We start from the raw sequence: 24,422 nt of genomic DNA on the forward strand, positions 1-24,422 counted from the left end.
GGCAAGTGTTCAGACATAATTTCTTCGAATACTTTTTCTGCCCTGTTCTGTCTCTCTTCTTCTGGTGCTTCCGTTACATGTACATAGGTTGGCACGCTGAATGGTGCTCTGAGGCTCTATTTGTTCTTCTGCAAGGCTGTTGTGTAAGGTTATTTCTATTCATTTTTTTCTGTGAAGCTCTGTTCTTTTTCCGTCTTTTCTTCATATGGTACAATTTCTATTGATCTTTCTTCGTATTCACTGATTATTTTCCTCTGCCAGCTTAGATTTACTTTTGAATCTCTGTAGTGAAATTCTTCGTTTTGATTAATGTACTTTTTTACTCCAGAATTTTATTTACTTATATATATATTATTAAAATATATATTACAAAAAACATATATATATTTTGTTACGGTATGCAGTAGGAGTTGAGAATCATTTTTTCCCCATATAAATATCATTTTGTTTCCACATAATTTATTGGAGTTCTCCATTAAATTATCTTGGAACTTTTGTCAAAAATCAATTGACCATATATGTGTGGGTCCATTTATGGACACTAATATGTTCTGTTGATCTGTTTGTATATCCTTATGCCAATGCCACTGAATTGATTGCTGTAATTTTATTTTTTTCTGTTTTTAAAAAATTGAGATATAGTTGATGTACAATGTTATATAAGTTACAGGTGTACCACATAGTGATTCGCAATTTTAAAGGTTATATTCCATTTATAGTTACTGTAAAACATTGGCTGTATTTCCTGTGTTGTGCAGTATATCCTGGTAGCATATTTAAGACTTCCATTTTTGAATGACTTCTGTCTCTTTCCTGACGTTCTCTGTTTGGTGAGATGTCGTCAGCATACTTTCCTGCAGTTCTTTACACAGGGTCTCTTTTAGTCCTCAGCACATTTGCAGTGGCCGCTCTGAGGCTGTTGCCAAGTCCAACACGTGGGCCCCTCAGAAGCAGCTTCTGTTGCCTGGGTCTTGCTCCCCGGTTTCTTTGCACAGGCCCCGCTCTGTTGTTGTTGAAAACCGGATGTCTTAGGCAGCGCATGGTGGCGCTGCGGGGGCTTGGTGCTGTGTACCTGGTAGTTATTGCTCACTGGCCTGGCTCCGGGCTGCCGTGTGACTCAGGGTCCGCTCTCTGCCAGTGCGCGGCCTCCCATCTCCCTGCTCCTGTTTCTTCTTGTCTTTATCTTTCAGCCTGGCAGCCTGGGTCAGCACAAGCCTCTTACTGGTCCGACTGTGCTTAAGCCCCCGTGGCCACAGAGATCTCTGCCCTTTACCACTGGATACGTGTGTGTGGCTGGGAGACTGCTCTCATAGTTCAGGGAGCTGACGTTTTGACCCGCCTTCACAGGGACTAGTGGCTTTGCCGTTCTGTCTGGCCACTCCTGAGCCAGTGCAGCCTTCAGCTCACACCACCTCCAGCCTGCCAGCCGCTTCCTGGAAGCTGCCCCCCGGGCCAGGGCGGCCTGCTGCCCGGCCAGCGTCTGCTCAGAGGTTGTGCCTACGCCCCCGTGTTATTGACGCCCCTTCCAAGGCCCCTGTCCTGGAGCTTGGACCCGAGTGAGCCGGCCAGGCCTGGGAGACGGGGTCTGGGTTAGCACAGTGTGATGGGCAGGGTGACCTGGAGGATTTTGAAATCTTGATGTGGGATGAATGGGGCTGGGAGACAGTGAGATTGCTGAGATGGAACAGTGGCTGTGAAACGGGAGGGACAGTAGGAAGGTGGGAGGTTTGGGGGGAAACCTGGCTCCTCTCACAAGGGCTCCTGAGTGTTGAGGGTGTAATTCATAATCATTACTGGTCCTGCATCTGGTCTCAAAGGGTCCCGCAACCAGGATCCAGGCCTGGGTGGTGAACTGAGGCTGCAGAAAGGATGTGGCTTGAGAGCTCTGGGGTCTGAGCTGGGGTGGCCTCGGGCTCCTCTCCAGCTCCCGCTCTGGAAAAGCCGGGGTCCGGCCCTCGCCGAGGGGTCTCTGAAGCCACTCTGAAGCAGGTCTTAGGTCTCCTCTGTTTCCATTTCAGGAGTGGGCCTTCATGAATGCCAGTGTGTTTGCCGGGACCACGATAGACCCCAGCGCCTTGGTGCAGAAGCTGGACGTGGACGCGAGGAGCAGCGCCTCCGTCAGGAGAGGTAAGAGCAGGCAGGACGGACCTCAGGGGTGGGCGCCAGGCCCGCTTCCACCTGCTCGCGGGCACGGGTCAGAGCAGACTGCAGGTGCGCCTGTGCACTTCGAAGAGATTTGTTTTATTAGTGGAAAATTTTAAGGATGTGCTAAGCAGGAGATGGTATAAGACAGTCCATGTGCCCATCCTCTGTTTTCAGCACACACAGTACTGGGTTATTTTGAAACAAACAGCATTTCCCTCAAGAATTCTTTAGTAAGTATTTTTAAGAGCTCTTAGAAAAAAAGACGTAAACACGCCTACAAGGCCATTATCACACCTCAACAGATCAGTGGTAATTCCTTATTTAGATAAACGAAGTAAAAGAGTCTCCCATCCTCGTGCTTGCCTCAGTCAGAACCAGGGGGGAACAAGGGTGCGTGGCAGCCCCCGCTCCCCTTTTCCTTCGCGTGCTTATCACGTGGGGGAGGTCTCCTTTCCTCCTGCACCTCCCCCACTTGGGGCTTTGTGGTGTTCCTAGCTCCAGCGTCCCGTCTGGGCTGCTCCTGGAGGAGAGGAGCGGCTCTCCTGCCCTGGGTGGCCACACCGCCACCACTTCCTGGAGAGAAGCTTCATGCCGCACACGTGAGCTGCACATTTACAGATGAGCCGTTGAGAACAGAAGCGTCTGTAGCCCTGTGGGGAGCACCCTGGCCTCCGGGGCAGGGCTTCTAGGGTTTCCATCTAAGTTTGTAAACAGCTGTTGCGGTTGTAAGCTGTAGTTATCTCACAGGTATGGCTTACATCAGGCATCTCTCAGGAGGTCATGTTGTTTGCATCACTGCTTTGGATTTTTTTTTATTTCACTGGGGAGATTATCGGAATCTCCTTGCCATTCCTTGTATGTTGAAGCTGTAGGGAGGGAAACCTTCTCCCCTCTACCCTTCTAGGTTCTTGGCTAGGACCCTGCAAATTAGACTAACAGAGATTAACAAGAGAAGAACAAACTACTACTGTGTGCAGGTCACATCACATGGGAGAAACCTCAGTGATGAGTAACTCAAAGTGGTGGTGAGGACTTGGGTCTCTGTAGCATCTTAGCGAAGAGCAGTGATGCTGTGGGCTTCCGAGGGCAAACTTTGGGGTGGTGGTGAATACATAGAGGAAGGTTCACGCGGGTCCATGTGGCGCCGGCTCTGGTGTCCTCGTGGCCATGAGACTTCCTCGGAAGAGGGAATGCGTGGTGGCTCTCATTTCGGAATTTTCTGGTTTTAGTCAGATAGGGCAGTTCTGGATGGCTTCTTTCTGCACCTGCGGATTCTGTTTGCCTCCAGCCCACAGTGATGCTGACATCCAAAGTGGTGTGTGTGGGTGCCGTATTCCCGGCCTCAGGCTCTCCTGCTGTTTCTGGGGATGATTCCGCAGAGCACACTGCTGCTCTGGCTGCGTGACCTGCCTGAGTGCTTTCCCATGGCGGGTGCCGCAGGGACTTGCCTTCGTTTGGGCGGGCAGGGTGTGCCTGGGGGGCCGGAGCCATGGCCTCTCAGGTCCCCTTGGTGACCCACGTGATCAAACAGCTTTCTGTGTGTTCATCGGTCCTCTTACGGTTTGTGTACCGGGCAGTTTTGATGGCTTTTCTGGCCAGCACCAGCATCCCTGGGGTCCCATCCCAGACCTGCGGAACCTTGTTTTCACACCCCCTCCAGGGGTCTCCGATGCTGCCAGGTTCAGGACACTGGCCCAGGGCCTAGTGGGTCCTGCCTCGCGGCTGCAGGAGCATAGAAGCCCCCATCTCCTCTCGGTCCTGAGCTGTGATGGGCTGTCATCCAGATCTCCTGATCAGCCCTTGCGGTCCTGATCTGCGGGACTGCCTCAGTGTGCGGCAGGCAGACCTCAGTTACCCCTGAGCCTTCGTGCTAAATCTGAGGGGTTTTACAAAGTTCCAGGCCGCCTCCCACAGCATTGGCTGCCCGGAGAGCATGGCCAACCAGAAAGAGCAGACGTCACTTCCCGTCAGAGGGGGCGCTTAAAATCTGGGTAGTGTAGCCTGAAAACCACAGGGTGTGGAGGGGGACAGGGAGAGGAGGAAGGAAGGGTTTATTTTCTTTTCTGAGGTGGTCTGTGGGCTGTGACCAGGAGAGAGAGCAGCTCAGGAAACGGCTCATCAAAGCCCGCAGAAAGCAGTCTCTCTGCAGCCAGAAAGGTGTTTTGTTTTGTTTTTATTAAGGATGTCAGAGTGTCATAATATACAGAAAATTAAAGAAAATTTACAGAAGGAGAGGGCCCGGGCTCTGGGGCGCAGAGCGCTGGCTGCTGTGAGCTCTGTGGCCTTGCGGCTGGCAGAGTCCCCGGGGACTGGAGGGAGTGGGTGGGCCATGGTGGTTGTGGGGCGTGTGCTCCGGAGCCGCAGCTGGGGGCTTGGGCGGGGCACTTGGCTCTCTGGCCCCTGGCTGCTCACCTGTAACGGGGTGATACTGGTCCTTGCGTCCTCAGTGCCGCCTGCTTTGGGGTTCAGATGAGTCAGTAAACGTGGAAAGTGGGGAACGGCACCTGGGCCTGGCTTCCGTAAGTGCCCGGTGATGCTGGAGGAGTAATCGGCCACGTGTCCCGTTGAGCGAGGCCCTCTGCTGGCTGAGGCGCCCTGCTGGTTCCCGGTGGCAGGTGTCTTTCACCACACCCACGCCTCCCTCTCCAGCTGCGCTTGCGTTTTGGGGTTCCTCAGACCTGCCTCCTGATTGGCCAGTGCCCTGGATCTCTTGGGCTATGGGCCTTGTGGCTCCCCCGGGTTTGAGCTGGGACCGGTGGCCCGGGGCAGAGGCAGGTCATGTGGAAAGTGGCATCCCGTGACTCAGCTCTGCTCAGTGACCTGCTGGGCCGTGACGGCGAGGGCGCTGTCTGCCTGGATGAGCACGTCCTTGCCCTGGGCTGAGGCGCAAATAGCACTGCTCCCCGCGTCCCTGGCCACTGTGCCTGTGTGGTCCATGTGGTCCCAGAGGAGCCTGGTTGTGGGTCCCCCCCGCTCCCCGCCCCGGGGTGGACGCACGTCTGCTGGACTCCCCTCCCAGTGCAGACCGGCGCTCACACCCTGCCCTGCAGCCTGGACGCAGTGGGGCCTGGTCGACCCCGGGGGGGTGGGGGGCGGGAGGGTGGGGCTTGCTGGTGGCATCTCTTTAGCTTCCTCCGGGAGCCTTTGGGACCAGGTCTGCCCCCCAGTTTTCCTTCTGATTCCAGGCAGGGGCCCTGAGTTTCCTGTGGGGGGACCACTGGGCTCTGCAGTGATGGGCCTCCCCGCCCCCCACCAGCAGCAGAACTCAGATTCGCCCTGAGGCTTGGGCCCGCGGCCCACAGATCTGCACCTGCAAGGGAGCAGCCTCAGCTCCTCCGCATCCGGACTGGAGGGCGGGTGGAGGGCGGGGCGGCCCCTGGGCTCCCGCATCCTGCCCCGCACAGAGCACCGCCCTCCAGTTCTGTGTTCTCTGTGCTGTGGTGCTGCGGGAAACAAGCCCACTCCGTGCTCAGGTAAAGCACCTGCGCTGTTGCCAGTCGTTCGCCTGTACCCTGGGCTGGGCAGTCCTGGCCCCTGGACTCAAACGGGAACGTGAGTGGGTGGAGGACGGGCTTGCTTAGGGACACAGGAGCAGAAGGACAGGAGGGAGGACGTGGCAGTGGCAGCGCGTCTGCGGGGGCTCTGGGTGGAAGAGGTTGGGGAGGAGACTGTGGTGAGTGGACAAGCAGGCCTCGAGGCCCCAGTGGAGGGACTTGGCCTTGGGGGTCACCCGCCTTCATGTCCTGTGGGCTGCGCTGCTGAGACGCCCCCTTCCCCCACCCAGGCAGAGAGCTCTGCCCTGACCTTCCCTTTCCCTGCGGCCTGAGCTTCCCCCCGTTGGCCAACCGCTGCGGTTTCCTCCGGAACTCGGTTTCCTCCGAGGCAGGTGCTCAGCAGAGGGCAGCAGAGCTGCGTCCCTGCGTCTCCAGGCTGAGCCCAGACCTGGAGCGGGTCCTGCCTGGAGGAGGAGAGGAGGCTTGGGAGGGCTGACCTTGGGGTGCAGGCGGACCGAGCGCTTCCCAGAGGCTGTCTTTAGGGACTTCTGATGCAGCTTCCCATTGAGGGACTTGCCCCGCCTTTCAGGTCAGGTCTGTGACGCCGGGGCTGTCACCCCAGGGCTGTGACGCCTGGGCTATGGTGCCAGGGCTGTGATGCCAGGGCTGTGACAGAATAATCCACTTAGAGCTCTACTAAGCTTTACTCATGTCCATCCGGCCCGAGTGTAACAGGAACAGGAAGGTCAAGGCCTGGAGGGAGCTGCTGCTCCGTGGAGACCCACTTTGGCCACGGGTGGTTCACTCTCCCCTTGGCCTCTCTGGCCTCTTGAGGCCACTGAGGGGAGTCCTGGAGGTCTCCGGTGGGAAGCGGCATTTGCGGGGCTGGGGGCTGGAGGATGCCTTCCTGGTCTTGGCCGTGGTGCGTGGTGCCCGCCGTCTTCTGTGGCCGCAGGCTCTGAGCACCCCACGTGCTGCCCGGGCGCTTGCCTCCTGACCGTGCGGGGAGGCCCTGGGAGGGGTGCCCACTGTCTCCAGGGCCAGCTTGACTAGCGGGGCCTGAGCTCTGTGTGCTCGACCAGAGGATGGAAGGCATGGGCCCCTGCTCTGGGCCTGCTGGCAGCTGGGGGACAGGAAGGGCCCCACTGCTGGGCTCTTCTCACCTTGCTCTGCCTGCGTTGAGCCCGTTCTTTTGGACAGACGGAAGCAGGGAAGGGCACGGAGGAGCCTACCTGCTGGGTTTGGAGAGCGAAGGGTTGGGGCCCTCGGGCCGCTTCTCCTGCTTGCAGGACGGGGTGTTTCCCAGCGCCTCTTCCCAGCTCTGGACGGGCTCTCGGCTGGCGGGAAGTGCAGGGGATTTGGCCGCAGCGTGGCCTTATGAGGAGGCGTGTGTGGATGGGCCCAAGGTGCCGAGGAGCTGGGTGCACAGGGACCCCAGTGTCCCGCAGCGTGCCCTGCACCCCAGTTCTTCTGCTGTTTTGTTGCAGGGCCCAGCAGGAAGGGCAGGTCAGAGTCGCGGGGGTGGAGGTGGACGGTCACTCGGCTTATGGCGCACAGCACAGGACACAGGTGGTCAGAGAGGAGAGGTGCCAGACCACTGCCGGAGTCTTCGGGCAGGAGGCGGCATCTTAGCCGGCAGCAGGTCCCCTCGGGCAGCGCCTCTGGAACAGCTCTCGGCAGCGTGGAGTCGGTTCCAGTCGCTGGGCTCAGGGGTCTCTTCAAGGAACAGCGTTTGTCCCAGGAAGGGGGTCTGGGCTTTATCAGCTGTTTCTTCTGTTTCAGTGACGTACGTGCCCCATCAAACTTCTCATCTAAGGTAATGCTCTCAGTTCATCACTAAGACACTCGCGGTCCTGCAGCGGACGTTTCAGAACAGCTGACACGGAGGTCCACATTGGCCACTGTGGCTCCATTTTGAACCATCTAACGTGTCTTCACAGCTCACATGTTTGTTACACGGGATGAGTAGGAATTATAACACAAAAGAAATCACATCATAACACTGGCCCTCCGCCCGCTGCCCCACTTCCCCGTGATGGGCTGAACAGTGAGAGCCCCCATGCCCGTCCCACCAGTGCCAGTGCAGGGATGGCTGAATTCTTTTTTTTTTGGGGGGTACGTGGGCCCCTCACCGCCGCGGCCCCTCCCGCTGCGGAGCACAGGACCCGGACGCCATGGCCCACGGGGGCAGCCACTCCGCGGCATGTGGGATCTTCCCAGACCGGGGCACGAACCCGCGTCCCCTGCATCAGCAGGCGGACTCCCAACCACTGCGCCACCAGGAAGTCTGGGGTGGCTGAATTCTTGCGTCGGGGGAGGCCAGGTGGCCTTAGGAGGTGTCTTTGTGGGCAAAAGCGAAGTCCACGTAGTGTGGGGAACGTTTGCTAAGTGCCTATGCCCGCCGGGATACTGGGCTCAGCGTGGGCGATGGGAGTGGCCCAGAAGCCCCCCGTGTCCCCTGCCAGTGGCTGGAGCGTCCCTGCGGACACGGGGCCTCCCTGCCCAGCTCCAGGGCCTCTCTCGGCGCTTCCCTCTCGGAGCCTCAGCCTGGGCCTCTGCTCCCGGTGTTACCATCTCCCCTTCGTGGCACCCCAGTGGCCTGGCTATAGAGTGGGGTGTGGTCCTCCTCCCACTGACAGGTGGGACCTTGGGCCCTCAGTCCCGCAGAGTAGCTGCCTGGCCCACCCTGGTGGGCCCCCTTCATTCTTCTGAGGGCAGACACGAGTGAACACTGGCCCGCCTGAGTCTACCCTGGGCACTGGCCAGCGACAGCATGACAGGTGGGGCATGTACCCTGCCGTGGCTCACACTGACCCTCGGAGCTGTGACACGATGGGTGTGTTGTGTACCCTGCCCCAGCTGTGCTGTGCTGCTGGCGTTCGGGTTATGGGTGCAGGAGGCCTCAGGTGGGCCAGGGTCCAGACCCTGGGAGCGCTTGCGTGCGGCGCTGGCAGGGCAGGCGCTCTACTGGCCTGTGCTCCGCGGTAGCTCTGGGCTCCTGTCTGAGCTCCTGGCTCCACGGCAGCTGAGCCAGTGCCTGGGTGGATGCCGAGTCGTCCACACTGAATGGCCACGAGGCCCCTCCTTGCAGTGCAGCGCACCGCTGGCGGAAACTTTGAAGTTAGGGACCAGCCTCCTGCTAAAATTACTTCTGTAAAATACAAGATTTCATAGTTGAAAAAGCAGGATGTGCACGTTGTAGAAGAGAGAGAAGCGACATTACAAGTGAAAGCTCTTCCGGTGTCCCCACGTGGACTGTGTGTCTGTGGCCCATCCCGGTGCGCAGGTGCTCCCTGACCTGGGGGGGCTGATGCTGCCCGGGAAGGGGCCGCAGGCTGCTCCTTGTCTAGACGGGCCCCCTCACGTGGGCAGCTCAGCGAAGCTGGGGCCCCGCTGGGGGGACGTTGGCCTGCTGTTAGCCCTGGTTGTCTCCCACGAGGTGCACGGAGTGCCTCTGTCCTGTGCTCCACACACTGGCCAGGAGGCCCTCCTGGCCACTAGGAGGGACAGGGGCCGCCCCGAGCCGCCTGCGTGGGGGTGGCGATTTCTGGAGCTGTGTTCTCAGGTCGGTGAGGCCAGGCCTGGTCACCGGCAGGTGCTCCTCCCCTGTCACCAGGTGGGGCGGCCTGAGCACCTGCTCTGTCCTCTCCTCTCCTGCCATTCCAGAACCTTCCTCTGAGGGGGGACACTGTGGTCTTTGGCCTGTCCCGGGCTGAGTCCGAGGGGGCTTGGTGCTGGGATGGAGAGAAGTGATACGCAGGCTTCAGGAGGGAGTGGACGGGACAGGCTCGACATGGTGCCGCTTCCTCCTTGGTGCTGGCCAGCGTCCCCCTGAGTGTCCCCCGTCCAGCCTGGATGGCCCGTTCTCACGGGGTGTGTCTGTAATCGAGCGGGACCCATTGGGGCCTTGGGGGGGTGGGCAGACCCCTCTCGCACATCCTCTGCCGTAGCTCCTTTCTGAAGTGCCCAGGTAATAGTACCTTGAGCATATTTCCTGAGTTTTTCAGGTGCTAAAAACCACCACTAAGTGGAAGAAATTAACTACTTGATGACCCTGAGCACGTAGCCCCCAGACCTTCTGGTGCCCCATGTTAACCAGCCTGTTACCTCACCATCAACCAGTCAGAGAGCTGTGCACGAGCTGATCACATGCCCTGCCACCCGCCTCTGTCACGGGGCCTTTAAGAATGCTTTGCGGAAGCCTTTCAGGCAGTTTGGGGTCTTTTGAGCACAAACCACCCGTCTCCTTGCTCGGCCCTGCAAAACACTTTTCTGTGCTCCAAGCGCTGACGTTTCCGTTGTTTGGCCTCACTGTGTGTCGGGCACTTGCACTCGGTGCACGGCAGCACGTCCGCAGGCGGGACCCTTCCACAGGGCTGGCTCAGACACCTGGGGACTTACCTGTGCCTGCTGTCCCAGAGTCCGGAGGGTGGGCGCTGGCCCATCTAGGGTTGGCTTGAAGTGCCAGGGTCGGGTGGGTGCGGTCAGGACACTCAGGGTTCTTCACAGGGCCCTCTCTCCTGTGAGTCTGAAAACTTCCATTAAAGCCACTGTGGAGCCAGGCCCTCTTCCCTTGGCTGGACATCCGTGTCCTTCTGCAGCCCTGGAGATGTCCAGAGACAGGATAGAGCACCGCCCCGGGCAGCCGTGCTGCCCTCACGCAGCCCTGACCGCAGCCCTGGGGACGTGGTGGCCCTGCCCAGATACCGCCTCCTTCTTAAGGCTGGTCCACCTGGCCCGCTGCCCCTCACTGTCCCATTGAAGGGCTTTGCCAGCCCTTGGGGGTTGGGCTCGTTGGGCTTTTGGAGCTTCCAGATGCCCTCGGGGTCCCTGGTGGGATGCTGAGGCGAGCAGACCTGAGGTGCCCTGGCCCCGCAGTGCCCGTTCCCGCTTGTTCCCTCCCGTGCCCCTGGGGGCAGCGTCTGTTGGCCGCCCTGGGCCGGAGGCTCCCCTGTTCTCGGGCTTGCAGCCTCCGCGAGACTGAAGCTTCCCAGTCCCCTGGGCCTCACAGGGTCAGCGTGCCGGGTCCCATTTCCTGGGCTGCTGGGCAGGGGTCCTGGGTGGCGCGGGGAGGGTCCCGACCTGCGTGCCAGCCTGCCGCTCGTTCAGATGCCGCATGCGCTTACGGTTCTGTCAGTCTCTGCGGGTCGTAGACTCTTTTTTCTTTTGAAATTATTTCAGAATCAGGAGCAAGGCAGAGAAGACTTCTCCCTGGATCTCTGAGGGCGGGTGCGAGGCTCCCGTGTGAGGCGCCTCTGCTGCCTCCTGCCGCTGCTGCCCTTGCTAAGGCTCCTGCCCCAGACATGCTGCCCTCACCCCAGTGGCAGTTGGGCCCCGCGCTGGCCCGGGGACATCCCCTCCCTCACCCACAGTCCCACGGCCGCTGACGCCTGCAGGGCGCCTGCCATGCAGCCCCTCCCTCCCGTCACCCTCCTGCACACCCGCCCGCAGCCCGCCGACCTGGCACAGGGTGACTGACGGCCCTGCGCCTCCCCTTCCTGCTGGGCTGAGAGGTCGGGGTGAGTGGGGAGGAAAGCAGGCCAGCTCCAGGCACAGCCGCAGCGTGTGGGATCTGACTCTTGGGAAAGGGGTTAGATCCCCGTGGGAGTCACGGGTTACGGGCGTTTACAGGGGATCCTGAACTGACGAGTCCAGCTGACCAGGAGCGCCGCCCTGACGGAGCTCGTCTCTGCGCTGTTTCTCCTTAGACGCCGTGGGTGTGTTGTACCAGCTCGGGAATCTGCGGGACAGTCGGACCCTGTACAGAATGCGCCCCGGGTGGAACGTGGCCTGGGCTTAAGCCGCGTTACCTCTGGGGAAACCAGCTAAGGCCCAGCGAGCGGGGCAGCCTGGAGTCGCTCTGCCTGGCGTGCTGCGGCCCTGCCTGGGGGGCCTGGTGTCCCGCAGCCGGGGCCAGGCGTGGTGGCCGGGCACCCTGAATAGCTACACCTGTGTGCACACCTTGGGCTCCTGGCTTTGTCCTGCTCACCCTGTGTTCTCTGTCCGCAGGTGCCAAGGCCAAGGCTGTTTTGCCCAAGAAGGAGAAGCTGAAGCTGAGGCGCGAGAGGTGGCTTCAGAGTAAGCTCCCCTGTCCCTGGCGGGGCCCTGTCCCTGGCGGGGCCCTGTCCCTGGAGGGGCCCTGTCCCTGGAGGGGCCCTGTCCCTGGCGGGGCCCTGTCCCTGGCGGGGCCCTGTCCCTGGTGGGGCCTTGTCCCTGGTGGGGCCCTGTCCCTGGCGGGGCCCTGTCCCTGGCAGGGCCTTATCCCTGGTGGGCCTTATCCCTGGTGGGGCCTTGTCCCTGGTGGGGCCTTGTCCCGGGCTGGCTCGGAGCCCGCTTTGGGTGGTCTGGGGCCCTGGAGGAGGGGGCCTGCGATGTGACAAGTAGGCGGCCCCGCGGGGGGAGGGGCTGGCCCTGTCACCTGTACAAGTGTCCGCAAGGCCTTGCCTCAACCCCGACCTCCCCCACCGGGAACGTCGCAGGAAGCTGCTTCTCCCGTGGAAAGCATTGCAAAGGGAGTGCGTGCGGGTCGGGTGTTTTATGATACCTACGAAATTTCCCACTTTCTGGTTCTGCCTGTGTCCCTCCAGGCCCTCTTCCGGGCGTGTGACAGTACAGGGTCCCCAACAGAGGCGGCTCTTCACCCACCTGGTGGGGTCGGGGACCCCGGGCCTCCGCTCTGCGGGGGTTGGTGGCTCCCTCCTTTCCGAGCGCCTGTCTGTGGGGTGGATTTCTTCTTATTAATTTTGCTTGGAAAAGATACTTATATTTCTTGATGCTGAACATCTGATTTTTTCTAAAGATTTTCTTGTGAAGATTGTTTTGAAATTTTTTTCTTACGGTTGTCTTTTTAGTGTTTTGCTGACTTTTAAAATTAATTTGAAATGGTTTTTTCTTTATGTTCTCACACAGAACATGATTTGCATTATTTTATTTATTTATTTATTTATTTTTGCGGTACGCGGGCCTCTCACTGTTGTGGCCTCTCCCGTTGCGGAGCACAGGCTCCAGACGCGCAGGCTCAGCAGCCATGGCTCACGGGCCTAGCCGCTCCGCGGCATGTGGGATCTTCCTGGACCGGGGCACGAACCCATGTCCCCTGCATCGGCAGGCGGACTCTCAACCACTGCGCCACCAGGGAAGCCCTCTGCATTATTTTTTCTTTGATGGTTTTAAAGAAACTGTATGCTTTTAATTTTTTAGAGAAATTTATCAATTTCTTCCACAGTTGTTAATTTTAAGTTTTCTTTCACATTTTGGATGTTTCTTAAGGAAATGATTCATTCATCCATCTTCTTTTTCACAGTCCCTAGCATGGAGTTGTGCAAAATATTCTTTGTAAAATGGATTTGGAAAAGTTAATAGGCCGGGAGCACTGGGGCCCTGAACGTTCCTGGGCTACAATTTTTTTTTTTTTCGTGGTACGCAGGCCTCTCACTGTTGTGGCCTCTCCCGTTGCGGAGCACAGGCTCCGGACGTGCAGGCTCAGCGGCCATGGCTCACGGGCCCAGCTGCTCCGCGGCATGTGGGATCTTCCCGGACCAGGGCACGAACCCATGTCCCCTGTATCGGCAGGTGGACTCTCAACCACTGTGCCACCAGGGAAGCCCATGGGCTACAATTTTTTGAAGACGTTTAAGTTTTCTTCCATGATGGTTGGTCTTTTTCTATCTACTTGAGTTAATCTTGGTCACTCATTTTCCTATAAAAACATCTAATCTAATCAGATTTCAACATTTATTAGCAGAGTTGTTGGCTTCTCATTATTTAATACCCTGTTTATCATTCTTTATTTGTATCCCGTTCTCTAATTTCTGGTTAATTTTGTCTCTTCCATGCCAAGAGTTCTTGTATTTAGTTGTCACTTCTACTCTTCTGTTTTCCAAATTGTTAGTTTCTGTTTTTTTAGTACCCCATTCTTGGTTTCTTTAGGTTTGTTTTAGTGACGTATTTATTTTTGTATGTTTTGTTTAGGAATGGAAGGCTGTGTGTCAGCCTCTGAACATAGCTTTAGCTACATCTCCGAAGTTGATTTTACTTAGTATTTCATTACGAAAAGTTCTGTACGGAAAAGTAGGAAGAATTTTACAGTGGGCGTCCTTATGCCCACCATCCACGTTTTACAATGAGCACCTCACTTCTTTATCACACGTCTGTTCATCTGTCTATCCAAACACCAACCCATGTTTTAGCTACGTGTTCCAAAGTCAATTACAGACTTCAGCACGCTTTCTCCCAAATAATTCCACTGGAGTTCAATATTTGCTTATGGTTCTTTTTAGTTTTTATTTTGAGGTAAAATTTACGCGCAGTGAAATGCAAATCTTAAGTGCGCTGTTCAGTGATTTATGACAAATGCCTACACCTGTACAACCAGAATCCCTTTCAGGGTGCAGACCATCACCATCACCCAGAAATGCCCCGCGCCCCTCCCCAGTCCCGACTGCCCCCGAGGTAGCCGCCATCTGGTCTTTTTCAGGTCAGAGTTTAGGTTTTGCTGCTCTGGACGTCGTATAAAAGGAGTCATGTAGGATGTGCTCTTTCTGTGTCTGGGTTCTTCTGCTCAGCTTGGCGTTGGGCTCGTCCGTGCTTCGTGTAGCCGTAGTCTGCACCCTTCTGTTGCTGAGAAGTGTTTCTTTATGTGGACGTACCGTTTGGTGTCCACTTTCCTATGGATGGACACCTGGTCTGTTTTCTCTTTTTAGCTGCTGTGAATAAGGCTGCTATGCACATTCTCTACAAGTCTTTTTGTGGACATATGTTTTCATTTCTCTTGGGTAAATACTTGGAATGGAATGCTGGGTCATAGGGCAGGTGTATGTTTAGTTTTATAAGCAACCGCCAGACGTCTCTGCTGTGGCTGTACGTTTACGCCCCCAGCAACGTGGGAGAGTTGTGGCTGCTCCGCGGCTGTGCCGGCACGTCTGTGCCTGCAGTCCTAGCTGCTGAGCGTGAGGTGCCCGTTGTCATGGTGGATGGGCATTTTCACGTGCTGCTGCCCATTGGGGCGCCCTCTGAGGCCCAGGGTCTGTTTCATGAGGCTCTTGCTGGGCTCTTTATTGTTGAGCTCAAGGAGTTCCTCCGTCCTGGAAACCAGTCTTGTCAGGTGTGTTTTGCAAATAATTTTCTCCCAGACTGGGACTTGCCTATTTAATTTCTTAACAGTTTTTTTTTTAATGAACAGAAGTTTAATTTTGAGGAGGCTGATTTGTCTTTTTTCCTTATGGGGCTAGTGTGCGTCTTGTTTAAGAAAATGGCCCAGTCCCAAGTCAGGCGGATAAATCCTACTCTTCTAAAAACTTTGCGGTTTTGGCTTTTTCGTTTAGGTTTGTAATCCATCTTGAATTAATGTTTGTCTGTGGTGTGAAGTCCTGGTTCAGGTTCTTCTTTTTTTTTTTTTTTTCCAGTTCCAGCACAATTTGTTGTAAAGACTTTTCTTTCCTCATCAGTTTTGTGTCTTTGTGAAAAGTCAGATGGCCTCTCAGTACCAGGCTGTCTCAATTGTGCAGCTGTGAAGCAGGCCTTGGCGTCAGATAAGGGAAGTCCTGTGTCCCAGGTCCTCTGTTTCAAGACTGCTTTGGGTGGTCCAGGTTCATAGCCTTTCCATATGAATTTTATCACAGGCTTGTCAATGTCTTGAACGTCACCACCACCAACACAACCTATGATAGCAATGACAGGGATTGCTCTGAGTCTATAGGTCAGTTCAGGAGAATGGCCATTTTAACAGTATTGGGTCTTCATCCATGAGCGTGGTGTCTCCCCTTTTATTTACGTTCTCCTTAGTTTCTGTCGTCAGTGTTCGTGGCTCTCAGAGCAGAGGTCTTAGGTTTGTGGGGTTTGGATAAGCTCATTGCTGTTTGACAGTTTTTGAAGCTGTTATAAATGAAATTCACAAAAGCTTCATTTTCCGGTTTTCTGCTATTTATTATATTATTAATTAATTACTTATGAATGATTATTAATCTTGTATCCTCTGGCCTTGCTAAAATTGTGTTGGTTCTGGTAGTTATCCTGGAGATTCCTTAGAATTTTCTGCATAAATGATCATGCTACTAAAATAGAGACGGTTTCACCACTTTCTTTTCAAACTCTGTTTTATGTCGTCTTCTCATCCTACTGCAGTGGCCGGAACCTTTGCAGTGTTGCTAGAAGGGGTGAGAATTGGTCCCAGTCTCCACGGGCTGAGGACTGGGCCGTGGTCAGTGTCCTGTGAGCCAGCGTTGCTCAGGGTCAGTAACCCCAGGCCGTGGCGGTGCAAGCTGGCGGTCCTCACGCGAGCTCTGTTTCGGGCCCTGTTTGTAAGGAACTTCCCTTCGGTTTCTTACAGGTTAGCAAATGTGGGCCAGGAAGCAAGGAGAAAATGACCAGGATGGCTGGGCCTTCAGGGATCTGGCCTGCCCTCCTGGGCAGCACGTAGAAACACAGGTTTCAGCCCATAAAAATTTCCCACGTTCAGCATCCCACATGCCAGTGAAATTGTCTCATTTGTAGTATTCAGTTCTTGCGTAGGTAATTTTTAGGAGTAGCGGGAGGGAGGGACCGCCCCCCCCTTTACCCAGGATGGCTGGTCGCAAAGCCTGCTCTTCGAGTTCCCACTTCCCTGACGCCTCCTTGTCGGAATTTCCCTCGTTTCATAATTTGCTCTAATATCCGGTAGGCCAGCTCTCTTGTTTCTTGTTCTTTTTCAAAAATGTTTTGGCTATTCTTACACATTTAGTGTTTTTAAAAAATAAGGTTTGGAATTAGATCCCAGGTTCAGTTACAGGCCCTGTTGGAGTTGGAGCTGCGTCAGACCTGAGGCCGGTGTGGGAGCCGCGCTCGCGCCCTCCCTGGGCTCGGGGCCGCCTGGCCAGGTTGGCGGGGGTGTCCGCCATCCCTTCTGTGGCCTGCTTCATCAGAGAGTCTGCCTGATGTACACAAGATGTGGAATTTCTGGTAGATGATCTCTCTCAAATTAAGGAAGTTCCTTCTGTTCTTGGTTTCACTGTAACCTTTACCCTGAGTGGACAGTGAATTCTGTCAGACTCTTCGGGCACTTCTGTGGTGACTGTAGTCTCTCCCTTTGAAGCAGCAACTGCAGTGGCCACCCGGCACGTGTCCCTGTGCTGTGCTGTCCTTGCACGTGCTTCGGATGCGTCCTAGGTGGACCCCGCGCGCTTTGAACCTAAAAGGCTCTGGCTCTGATTTGCTGGCGTTCGCCTCCGTCCTCCTGTGAGCTGGGCCTGCTTTGCCTGGTCCCCCAGCTTGGGCGCCGGGCCGGCACCCTGTCCCTTCCCCTGCCTGAACCCCCCCGACCCCCTGCTACTGCCTCAGCCCTCCTGGGAGCCAGGGCTCTGGGAGGAGTCACCCGGCTTGATGAGGTACTGAGTAGATTGTTATCCTGTCAGCATGGAGAGTACTGAATTGTCACCCTATACATCCTAACATCCCTGGCATGGAGGGGTGGCCCGGGGCCCAGGGCAGGAGGACCCGGGAGGACGGGCGGTCTTCGTCCCCAGAGCTCAGCTCTTTGGGGTGAGTTGAGGGTCCCCTGGACTCTCCCAGTCTGGGTGCAACTGGGGGGGAGGGTGTGTCCCTGACTTGGCTTGTCCGGGTGGCCTTTCCGAGCTTCTCTGGGCGGCGCGGGCCTTCGAGGGTGGACTCCGAGCTTGGGGACGAGCTGCTCCTGCCAGGCCTCCCACGCACCTTGTTTCCAGAAAGTGTTCTCTTTTGGAAATGCCTGTTAAGGGTCGCTACACATCCCTCACTTCTCATACACCTCCTGGGGCTTGGGTGGACCGGGGCCAAGCCGAGTGCACGCATGTTCTTTGTACTAATAATCGGTGGTGGGCTGTCCTGAGTCTGTCCTCGCTCGTGGGGCCCCCGTCCAGGTCCCCGTCCTCCTGGCCTGCCCCGTGCCTGGTGTCATCACCACCCTTCTGGGTGCCGTGCCCGCCGCCATCGCCTCCTGCACCTGCCCCGAGGGGTGGCCGGGCGGCCACAGCGCCTGAAGGACCGGTTGCAGACTCACAGCCCCTCGGGAGGGAGACGCCCCGCGCCGGGCCACCTGGGCCGCGGCTGGCGCTTCTCTGCTGGCGTCTCCAGGCCTCTGTCGGCTGGGCTGTGCGTCTGTCGGCTGCTTGTCAGGAAGGTGCTCTCAGTTCCCTTTTTAGATGTGATTCAGAGTCTGCAGCCTGGTTATTTATAGCCCAATAAACCTCGTGCAGTTGGGAGGCAGGAGAGCCTCTCAGGCTCCAGTCTGATTGTCCCAAATCTATCACATCAGAGCCTCATTTCCAAGCTTTTTAGTAGCAGAGCCTTTTTTTTTTTTTTTTAAGGAATCTAATGCAGAACAATCAGCAAATCAATTGTCACAGATTCAGGCAGTTTCCCTGGAGCAAGGTCTGCACACAAGCTAGTGAGCTGGTGTTTGCCACGAGCCACACTGGGGAAATAATGCATTTGAGTACGTGTTTTATTAGCAATTTTGAAATACATGTATTTTAAAATGAAAGTCAGATCCTGAGGCCACGTCCCCATCCAGGCCCTGCCGAACCCCTTCTCTGTAGAGGCCGCAGCCCTGCCGGCCGCCACAGCCTCACCCCGGTGGCTCGTCCGTGCCCTGCCCTCTGCTCGGCACCCTGGACGCCCGGGCCGCGCCGCCCCCTCCCCAGGGTCTGTCCCAGGCCCCCCCACCAGTGCAGGAGCCCCCTCGAGACCCCGCGGTGCATGTTTCCTCTCGCTTTGGACCTGGCCACTCGCACCCTGTTGCCTTGTTGGGGACCCTCCTGCCTGCTGACGGCTCCCGTGGGGACCTCTTTTTCCCTCCTGGGCGTGTCCCTAGGAGGCACAAGGGAAGCAGAGCGGGAGGGGCCGGCCGCTCTGCCTGTGCGGCCCCTCCCTCCGCCCGCCCCTCTCCCCGCAGCCGGCCGGCCTTCCCAGGGGCCGCTCCCCGCCTGAGCCCGTCTCCTCATCAGCCTGTAATTCGACAGCCACCTCCGGGATTCAGGGCAGCAGACCGCTGGCAGCCAGCCCGCCCCCGGGGTCCGGGCCGAGCTCGGGCTCTGTGGGCTGGGAGTCGGGACCCTCTGTCGCTGAGGGCAGCGGCCGGGCGCTTGTCCTCCTGGGTCCCCTCTCGCTGACCCCTTATCCCCCTTCCTCAGAGATCGAAGCCACAAGGCTGGCGGAGCAGGAGCGCAAGGCGGAGCAGAGGCGCAGGGCCACGGTGGTGGTAGGGGACCTGCAGCCCCTGCGAGACGCCCTGCCCGAGCTGCTGGAGCTGCAGATGGGTGGCCAGCGGTGAGTGTCCTGGCCACGGGGCCGCCGCCTTGTCCAGGGCGGGAGGACGAGCAGGTGGGTGGGTGGGCTGGGCACTGACCCCGGAGAGACCCGTCTTGACTTGGACACCCTTGTCCCAGGCCCAGCCGTGAGCCAGGGGCCCTGGGGCCTCCTCGGGGGCGGGAGCCCGGCGGCACGTGGGCAGCACTGTTGCTCTCCCGCCGCGTGGCCAGAGCCGCTCAGCCGGGCCGCTGCCGGGCTCCGTGCTCTCCTGCTTGTCTCCCGGCAGCCGCAGCTGCTGCCTTTGCTGCCTGCCTCCCAGGACCTGCCGTCCTCTTGGGGCCCTTCCTGCCTCCCTGAGTCCTGTGTGCTTTAGGAGAGCACGTCCCTCTGCTGTGCCCGGGCTGCCGTTTCCGAGCAAGGGTGAGGCCGCCTGGCCTGGCTGGGAGGCGCCAGCGCAGGTGTGACCACGACCTCAGCTTTAGGACAAACGGGCAGCAATTGGAGGGCCTTTCTGTTCTGTCACAGTTGCTGGACCACCGTCGTTTACTGTGTTGTCTCTCATTTTGCCTTTTTGAAATAATTCTTTCTCCTACCGAATTCCCCTCTGAGGAGGAAGGATCCGGGGTTGGCAGGGGACACGCCCAGGGCCCCTTGGCTGCAGAGCCAGATGGTCGGTCCAGGCTGGTTCCAGGATGGAATCGCCCAGAACATCAGGTCCAGACAAGGAGTGGCCAGCAGAGCTGAGATTTGGCGACAGAACCAGAACCCAAAATGCACATTCCATTCCTGGTTCTTGAACAAAAATGTGACCCGGTCAAGCATCCTCTCTCTCCCTGCTTTTAGTTTTCTCATCTGAAAAATGTGCTCGGGGCTCCCCGAGGGGAGAGAGCTGTGTAAACACCGCGGCCAGCAGCCCGAGGAGGGCCGTGTGGGGCTGCGGGGGCCCAGCTGCTCTCCCAGCCCCAGCCTCCGGTCGACCAGGGTCACCGTTTCCCTGTCTAGTGCCTCTTGGCACTGGGGAGCTGTTCGTTTAAGTAAACATTATTTTAGGGCAGTTTGAATGTAAATAGAAAAATGACGGAGATAATACGGACAGTTCCAGTGCAACTTGCACGCGGTTTCCTCTCTGTGACGTCTTACATCAGCGTGTGCGTTTGTCACAATTAAGGAACCAACACTGATTTATAAATAATAAGCTTAAAATAATAATTCACTAAAAGCTCACAGTTGATTCAAACTTCCTCAGTTTTCCTTGGTGTTCTTCTGCTGTCCCAGGACTGCATCCAGGACCCCACATGGCATGTAGTCATTGTGTCCCCTCAGAGCTCCTCTGGGCTGTGACAGTCTCTCAGACCTTCTTGTCTTTTTTTTTTTTAAATAAATAAATTTATTTATTTATTTATTTATTTATGGCCGTGTTGGGTCTTGCTGTGCGGGCTTTCTCTAGTTGCGGTGCGCGGGCTTCTTCTTGCAGTGGCTTCTCTTGTTGTGGAGCATGGGCTCTAGGCATATGGGCTTCAGTAGTTGTAGCACGTGGGCTCAGTAGTTGCGGTGCACTGGCTTAGTTGCTCCACGGCATGTGGGATCTTCCCACAGCAGGGCTCGAACCCATGTCCCCTGCATTGGCAGGCAGATTCTTAACCACTGTGCCACATGGGAAGTCCCAACCTTCTTGTCTTTAATGACCTTGACAGTTTTGAGGACCAGTCAGGCATTTTTCAGGACGTCCCTCAGTGAAGACCACAGAGGGGAAGGGCCTGTCTCATCACGTCCCCTCCGGGGTGCGTGCTGTCACGTAACCCACACCGTGGACGCTGACCTTGGTCACCTGGTGCAGGTGTGTCTGTCAGGTCTCTCCGCTGTGCAGCTGCTCCCCCCTTCCCCACTGTCCTCTGGAAGGAGGTCGCCGTGCACACCCCGCACCCAAGGAGGCGGGATGCTCCCTCCCCTCCCTGAGGACAGAGTGTCTGCAGAACCACGTGGATTCTCCCGCAGAGCAGATTCCCTCTTCCCCCGTTTCCTTATCAATCACTCATTTACGTCCGTTTGGACCTGTGGGTATTTATTTTATACTTCGGGCCATGATCCAATACGACTTTGTTCTGTTGCTGAACCGGCTCCAGCTCTGGTCCCTGGCAGCTCCTTCGGTTGGCTCCGCTGTCCCCCCGACATACCCATCCGTGGAGGCTGTTGTGTTTTGTTTCCGAGCACTTTCCTCCCTCTCTGGCACGAGGTGCTCCAGGCTCATCCCGGGCATTTCCTGCTCCTGTCCGAGAGTCGGCGTTTCTCCAGGGAGCCCGGCTCCCTTCCATTGGAAGTGGTGTGAGAAACCAAGATCTGGGCGCTGGTGTGCCGACCGCGGCTGGGGTGTGCTTCTTCTAGGCCCTCTCAGCTGACAGCAGGGACATGCGTGTGTGTCCTGACCCAGGTGTGTTCCTGTGAAATTCGGGGAACAGTCTGTGAGTCCATCCTCACTTCTCATGCCGACCACAAGTCTGGGGTCCCCAAGATCACTCTTAGGTTTGATGATTCTCACAAAGGCCACTATACTCAGTTACAGTTTATTACGGAGAAGGAATACAGATTAAATCAGCCGGGGGAGGAGACCATGGGAGGGCCCGGGAGCGTTCCAGCCTTCCCTCCCTGTGGGGGCAGCACAGAGGTCTTGCCCAGGACGTGCAGGGACCCCCACCTGTCTCCACCCCTGGGGGGCATGGGCGAGCAGGCCGGCATGGTTTGCCTGTGGTCCCTTCACTCCATTCCTGTGGCCTTCTGGCCAAGTGACACCTGGCTGGGAGCCCCCAGCCCCATTCACAAGGTTGGGGTCCCCATGTCATCAACCCTCAGTCTTGCAGCTCCTAGAGTAGACCCAGCCCTGGGATGTTTGCTGCACAAAGTGTTTGGCCTCTTCTGTGTCTTCACAAGGGCAGGGTTTCCTGGAGCTGAGAGAAGGCGGTGCCCTTCAGGGCAGCTCACGCCAGGGGTGCCTGTTACAAGCAGCAGGTTACACGAATGGCCCAGCTGACAGGTGACTTCAGGACGTGCCCCCAGGCATCCGAGTTGGGTGGAATGTGTTGGGGGCAGCCTTGTGCCTGGGAACCCAGATCCTGAGTGCAAGGCCTCCGTCCCCAGTTGCCATCTGGGACACCCTGACTGAGGCCCTGGGCTGCTCCCAGCCTGTCCCAAACCTGGGTGGCCCTGCAGGGTGGTGGGGGGAGAGCCCGAGGCTCTGAGTGGGCCCAGCGGGTCCAGGTGTTCCCCACACTCCGGGTGGGCGCTGCCCAGCACTGACGCGGGGCCCCTGAGGCCAGAGCCAGTGAGTGGGCAGTGCCACTGCCAATGGGCCGCGCTCATCAGGGAAGATTAGACTCCCCAGGACGTCGGTCCTCCGCGGCCTGAAGGTCGTAGCGGGCGAAGGTGGAGGGCCTCACGCATGGAACCTGGACCTGACGTCAGCAGGGCTCACTCGGCCCCTGGGACCTCTGGGGTTCGTCCGCTAGTGCTTGGTTTTAGGCCCCCGTCCCCTTGGGCTGGGTGTGATACATGGGCTCCTTCACGTCAGAGGGGGAGGGGCAGGGAGTGGCACAAGAGCCTCAAAGCTGGGAGCCACCTGGGCGCACCTGGGCGCTCAGTGCCGGCCGAAGAGAGCCTGTCAGGAACGCACTGGCCTGTCCTACAGTTGGGGAAACAGGCTTTGAGGTGGGGCAGCTTCCCTGAGGTTCCTCCCAGGGCAGCCAGGGCTGGGGTCCTCTTCCAGCCCAGGTACCTCCGTGGACACTTGGGCGGCGGGCAGTGTGCTCCGAGCTGCAGTTGGTCCTGGCAGGAAGGTCTCTACCCCTGTCCACCCAACTCGGCCGTGCGGCCAGAGCCAGGCCTGGCCGCCGTAAGTGAGCTGGGGCCCTCCCCGGGGGGACTTCAGAGCGGGCGGGCAGGACCGGGGCCGGCGTCGGGTGTGAAAGCCCTTGCCCGGGCCGCTGGGGTGAGTGCTGGGGGTCAGTTCCTTTCAAGCCCGCGGCCTCGGGGAATCCACCCCGCCTGCATCTGTCCACAGTGGAAAATGCCACTGGGGAGGGTCCTGCCTCCCCCTGTGAGTGGCCTGACAGGCCCTGGGCGTGCCCTGAGGCTCGGGCGAGGGTCCTGCCCTTCCTTGCCCCCCAACCGTGCCCCCACTGCACTGTGCTTGGCCGCACCTGGACCCTGGGCCCCGAGGGAACTCCTGGGTGTGTGTTCACACCTTGGTGCCCTCGGCAGTGGGAAGCCTTCTTACCTTGTGCTAGACGGGGGTGGAGGCCCACGGCCTCCTGATGCCCCAGCGCGTGGCTGTCTCCTGGGGGTGCTGGCTGGGGGAAGGGAGCCCGGGCCCACCGGTTCGGCAAGGGTGGGGCCTCCCGGGAGCTCTGGGTGGTCGGCGGGGGACTGCTTCCGGGTGGACACAGAGGGTGTCAGCGGTCGGACGAACAGGGCCGCAGTGTCCTGGGACCGAGGCTGGCCTGGAGTGGGACGGAGCGCCCCCAGAGCGGCCGGGACCCGGGGAGAGGAGACAAGAAACGCCTTTCATTCATAACTTACGAAGAAACTTGAATACACGATGAGGGCTCCCGGTCTGGAGACTAAACTTAGGTGTCGACCCAGGATTTCCTGGTTTCCTGGGCCCTCCCGCCCCTGCCGGGTCCCTCCTGCCGTGTGGCGCCGTGAGGCCGCACGTGCCCCCAGGCCCCCAGGGAGGAGAGCCCTGTGTGCACCATGGACCGTGGTCTGAGTCAGGTGCTCTGCTGGAGGTTCCAGGTGGGCGCGTGCTCTCCTGACTGTCGTCTCTCTGTCCCCAGCAGAGCGGCCATCAGGCCCCGGGCAGCCCAGCTGAGCCGGATGAGCGCGGCGCAGAGGTTCCAGCTCCTGTGAGTACGGCCCCGCCTCTGCATGGCCCACCCCCGGGACTGTCAGGCGTCGGGCCGCGTCCCCTAACCCCGGTCCCTCGGGTGCTGGGGACAGCTCAGCCAGGGCCAGCTCTGGGCCCAGCCTGACTCCAGGGGCCAGGAAGCCCCTTCCCCCGGGGCAGTGAGGGGAGCAGCTGCTGGCTATTGGGGGGCCACTCTCGGGCCCCAGATCCTAGGCCTCTTGCGTGTGTGGACATGTGGCCGGGCAGTCAGTCATCCGGTGGAGTCCAGAGTCTCCCCGTTAGCAGCAAGGAAAGCTGGGGCCCAGTGTGGTTTGGCCTTGCCCTCGGTCACATACCCGTGGGGGCAGAGCACGGCTGGGCCCTCCACCCCATCTTGCCCGCCCAAGGCCAGGGCCGTCCCCACCATGGTGCCACGACGGGCTCGTGTGGGCTTGTGCTGGAGCTGCTGCCCTGCGGTTCTGGCCAGGCCCCCGTGGCCATGCTGGGCTGTGGGCCCGTGCAGCTCCAGACGGGGGCCGGCTGGTTGTAGGGACAGGCACAGAGTGGCAGCCCCGCAGTGGACTCTGCTGCGGAGGGGCGGGCCCACTGCAGCACCCCCATCGCCATGGCCGCCGTGGGGCCCGGAG

At 58.3% G+C, this 24,422-nt stretch overlaps 1 protein-coding gene across 9 annotated transcripts in view; it reads left to right on the forward strand.

Moving 5' to 3' along the window:
* The window catches only part of SLX9 (SLX9 ribosome biogenesis factor), a 28,430-nt gene that overhangs the window by 3,201 nt on the left and 807 nt on the right, over positions 1-24,422 (forward strand). The window contains exons 2-6 of one of the 9 annotated variants that reach the window (XR_004480521.2): positions 2,019-2,127; positions 11,649-11,717; positions 18,782-18,917; positions 21,142-21,327; positions 23,729-23,794. Coding sequence is in view for 8 of the 9 variants with exons in the window: in XM_033418466.2 (XP_033274357.1) it covers positions 2,019-2,127; positions 11,649-11,717; positions 18,782-18,917; positions 21,142-21,295 (468 nt within the window). In the remaining variant the exon portion in view is untranslated. Of the gene's footprint in view, positions 1-2,018; positions 2,128-7,421; positions 7,456-11,648; positions 11,718-18,781; positions 18,918-21,141; positions 21,328-23,725; positions 23,795-24,422 lie in introns of those variants that run through there. The other 8 variants (XM_049710382.1, XM_033418467.2, XM_033418466.2 and 5 more) reach the window with 8 other exon arrangements.

This window comes from Orcinus orca, chromosome 5 (genome assembly GCF_937001465.1).
Source record: "Orcinus orca chromosome 5, mOrcOrc1.1, whole genome shotgun sequence".
Lineage (NCBI taxonomy): Eukaryota > Metazoa > Chordata > Mammalia > Artiodactyla > Delphinidae > Orcinus > Orcinus orca.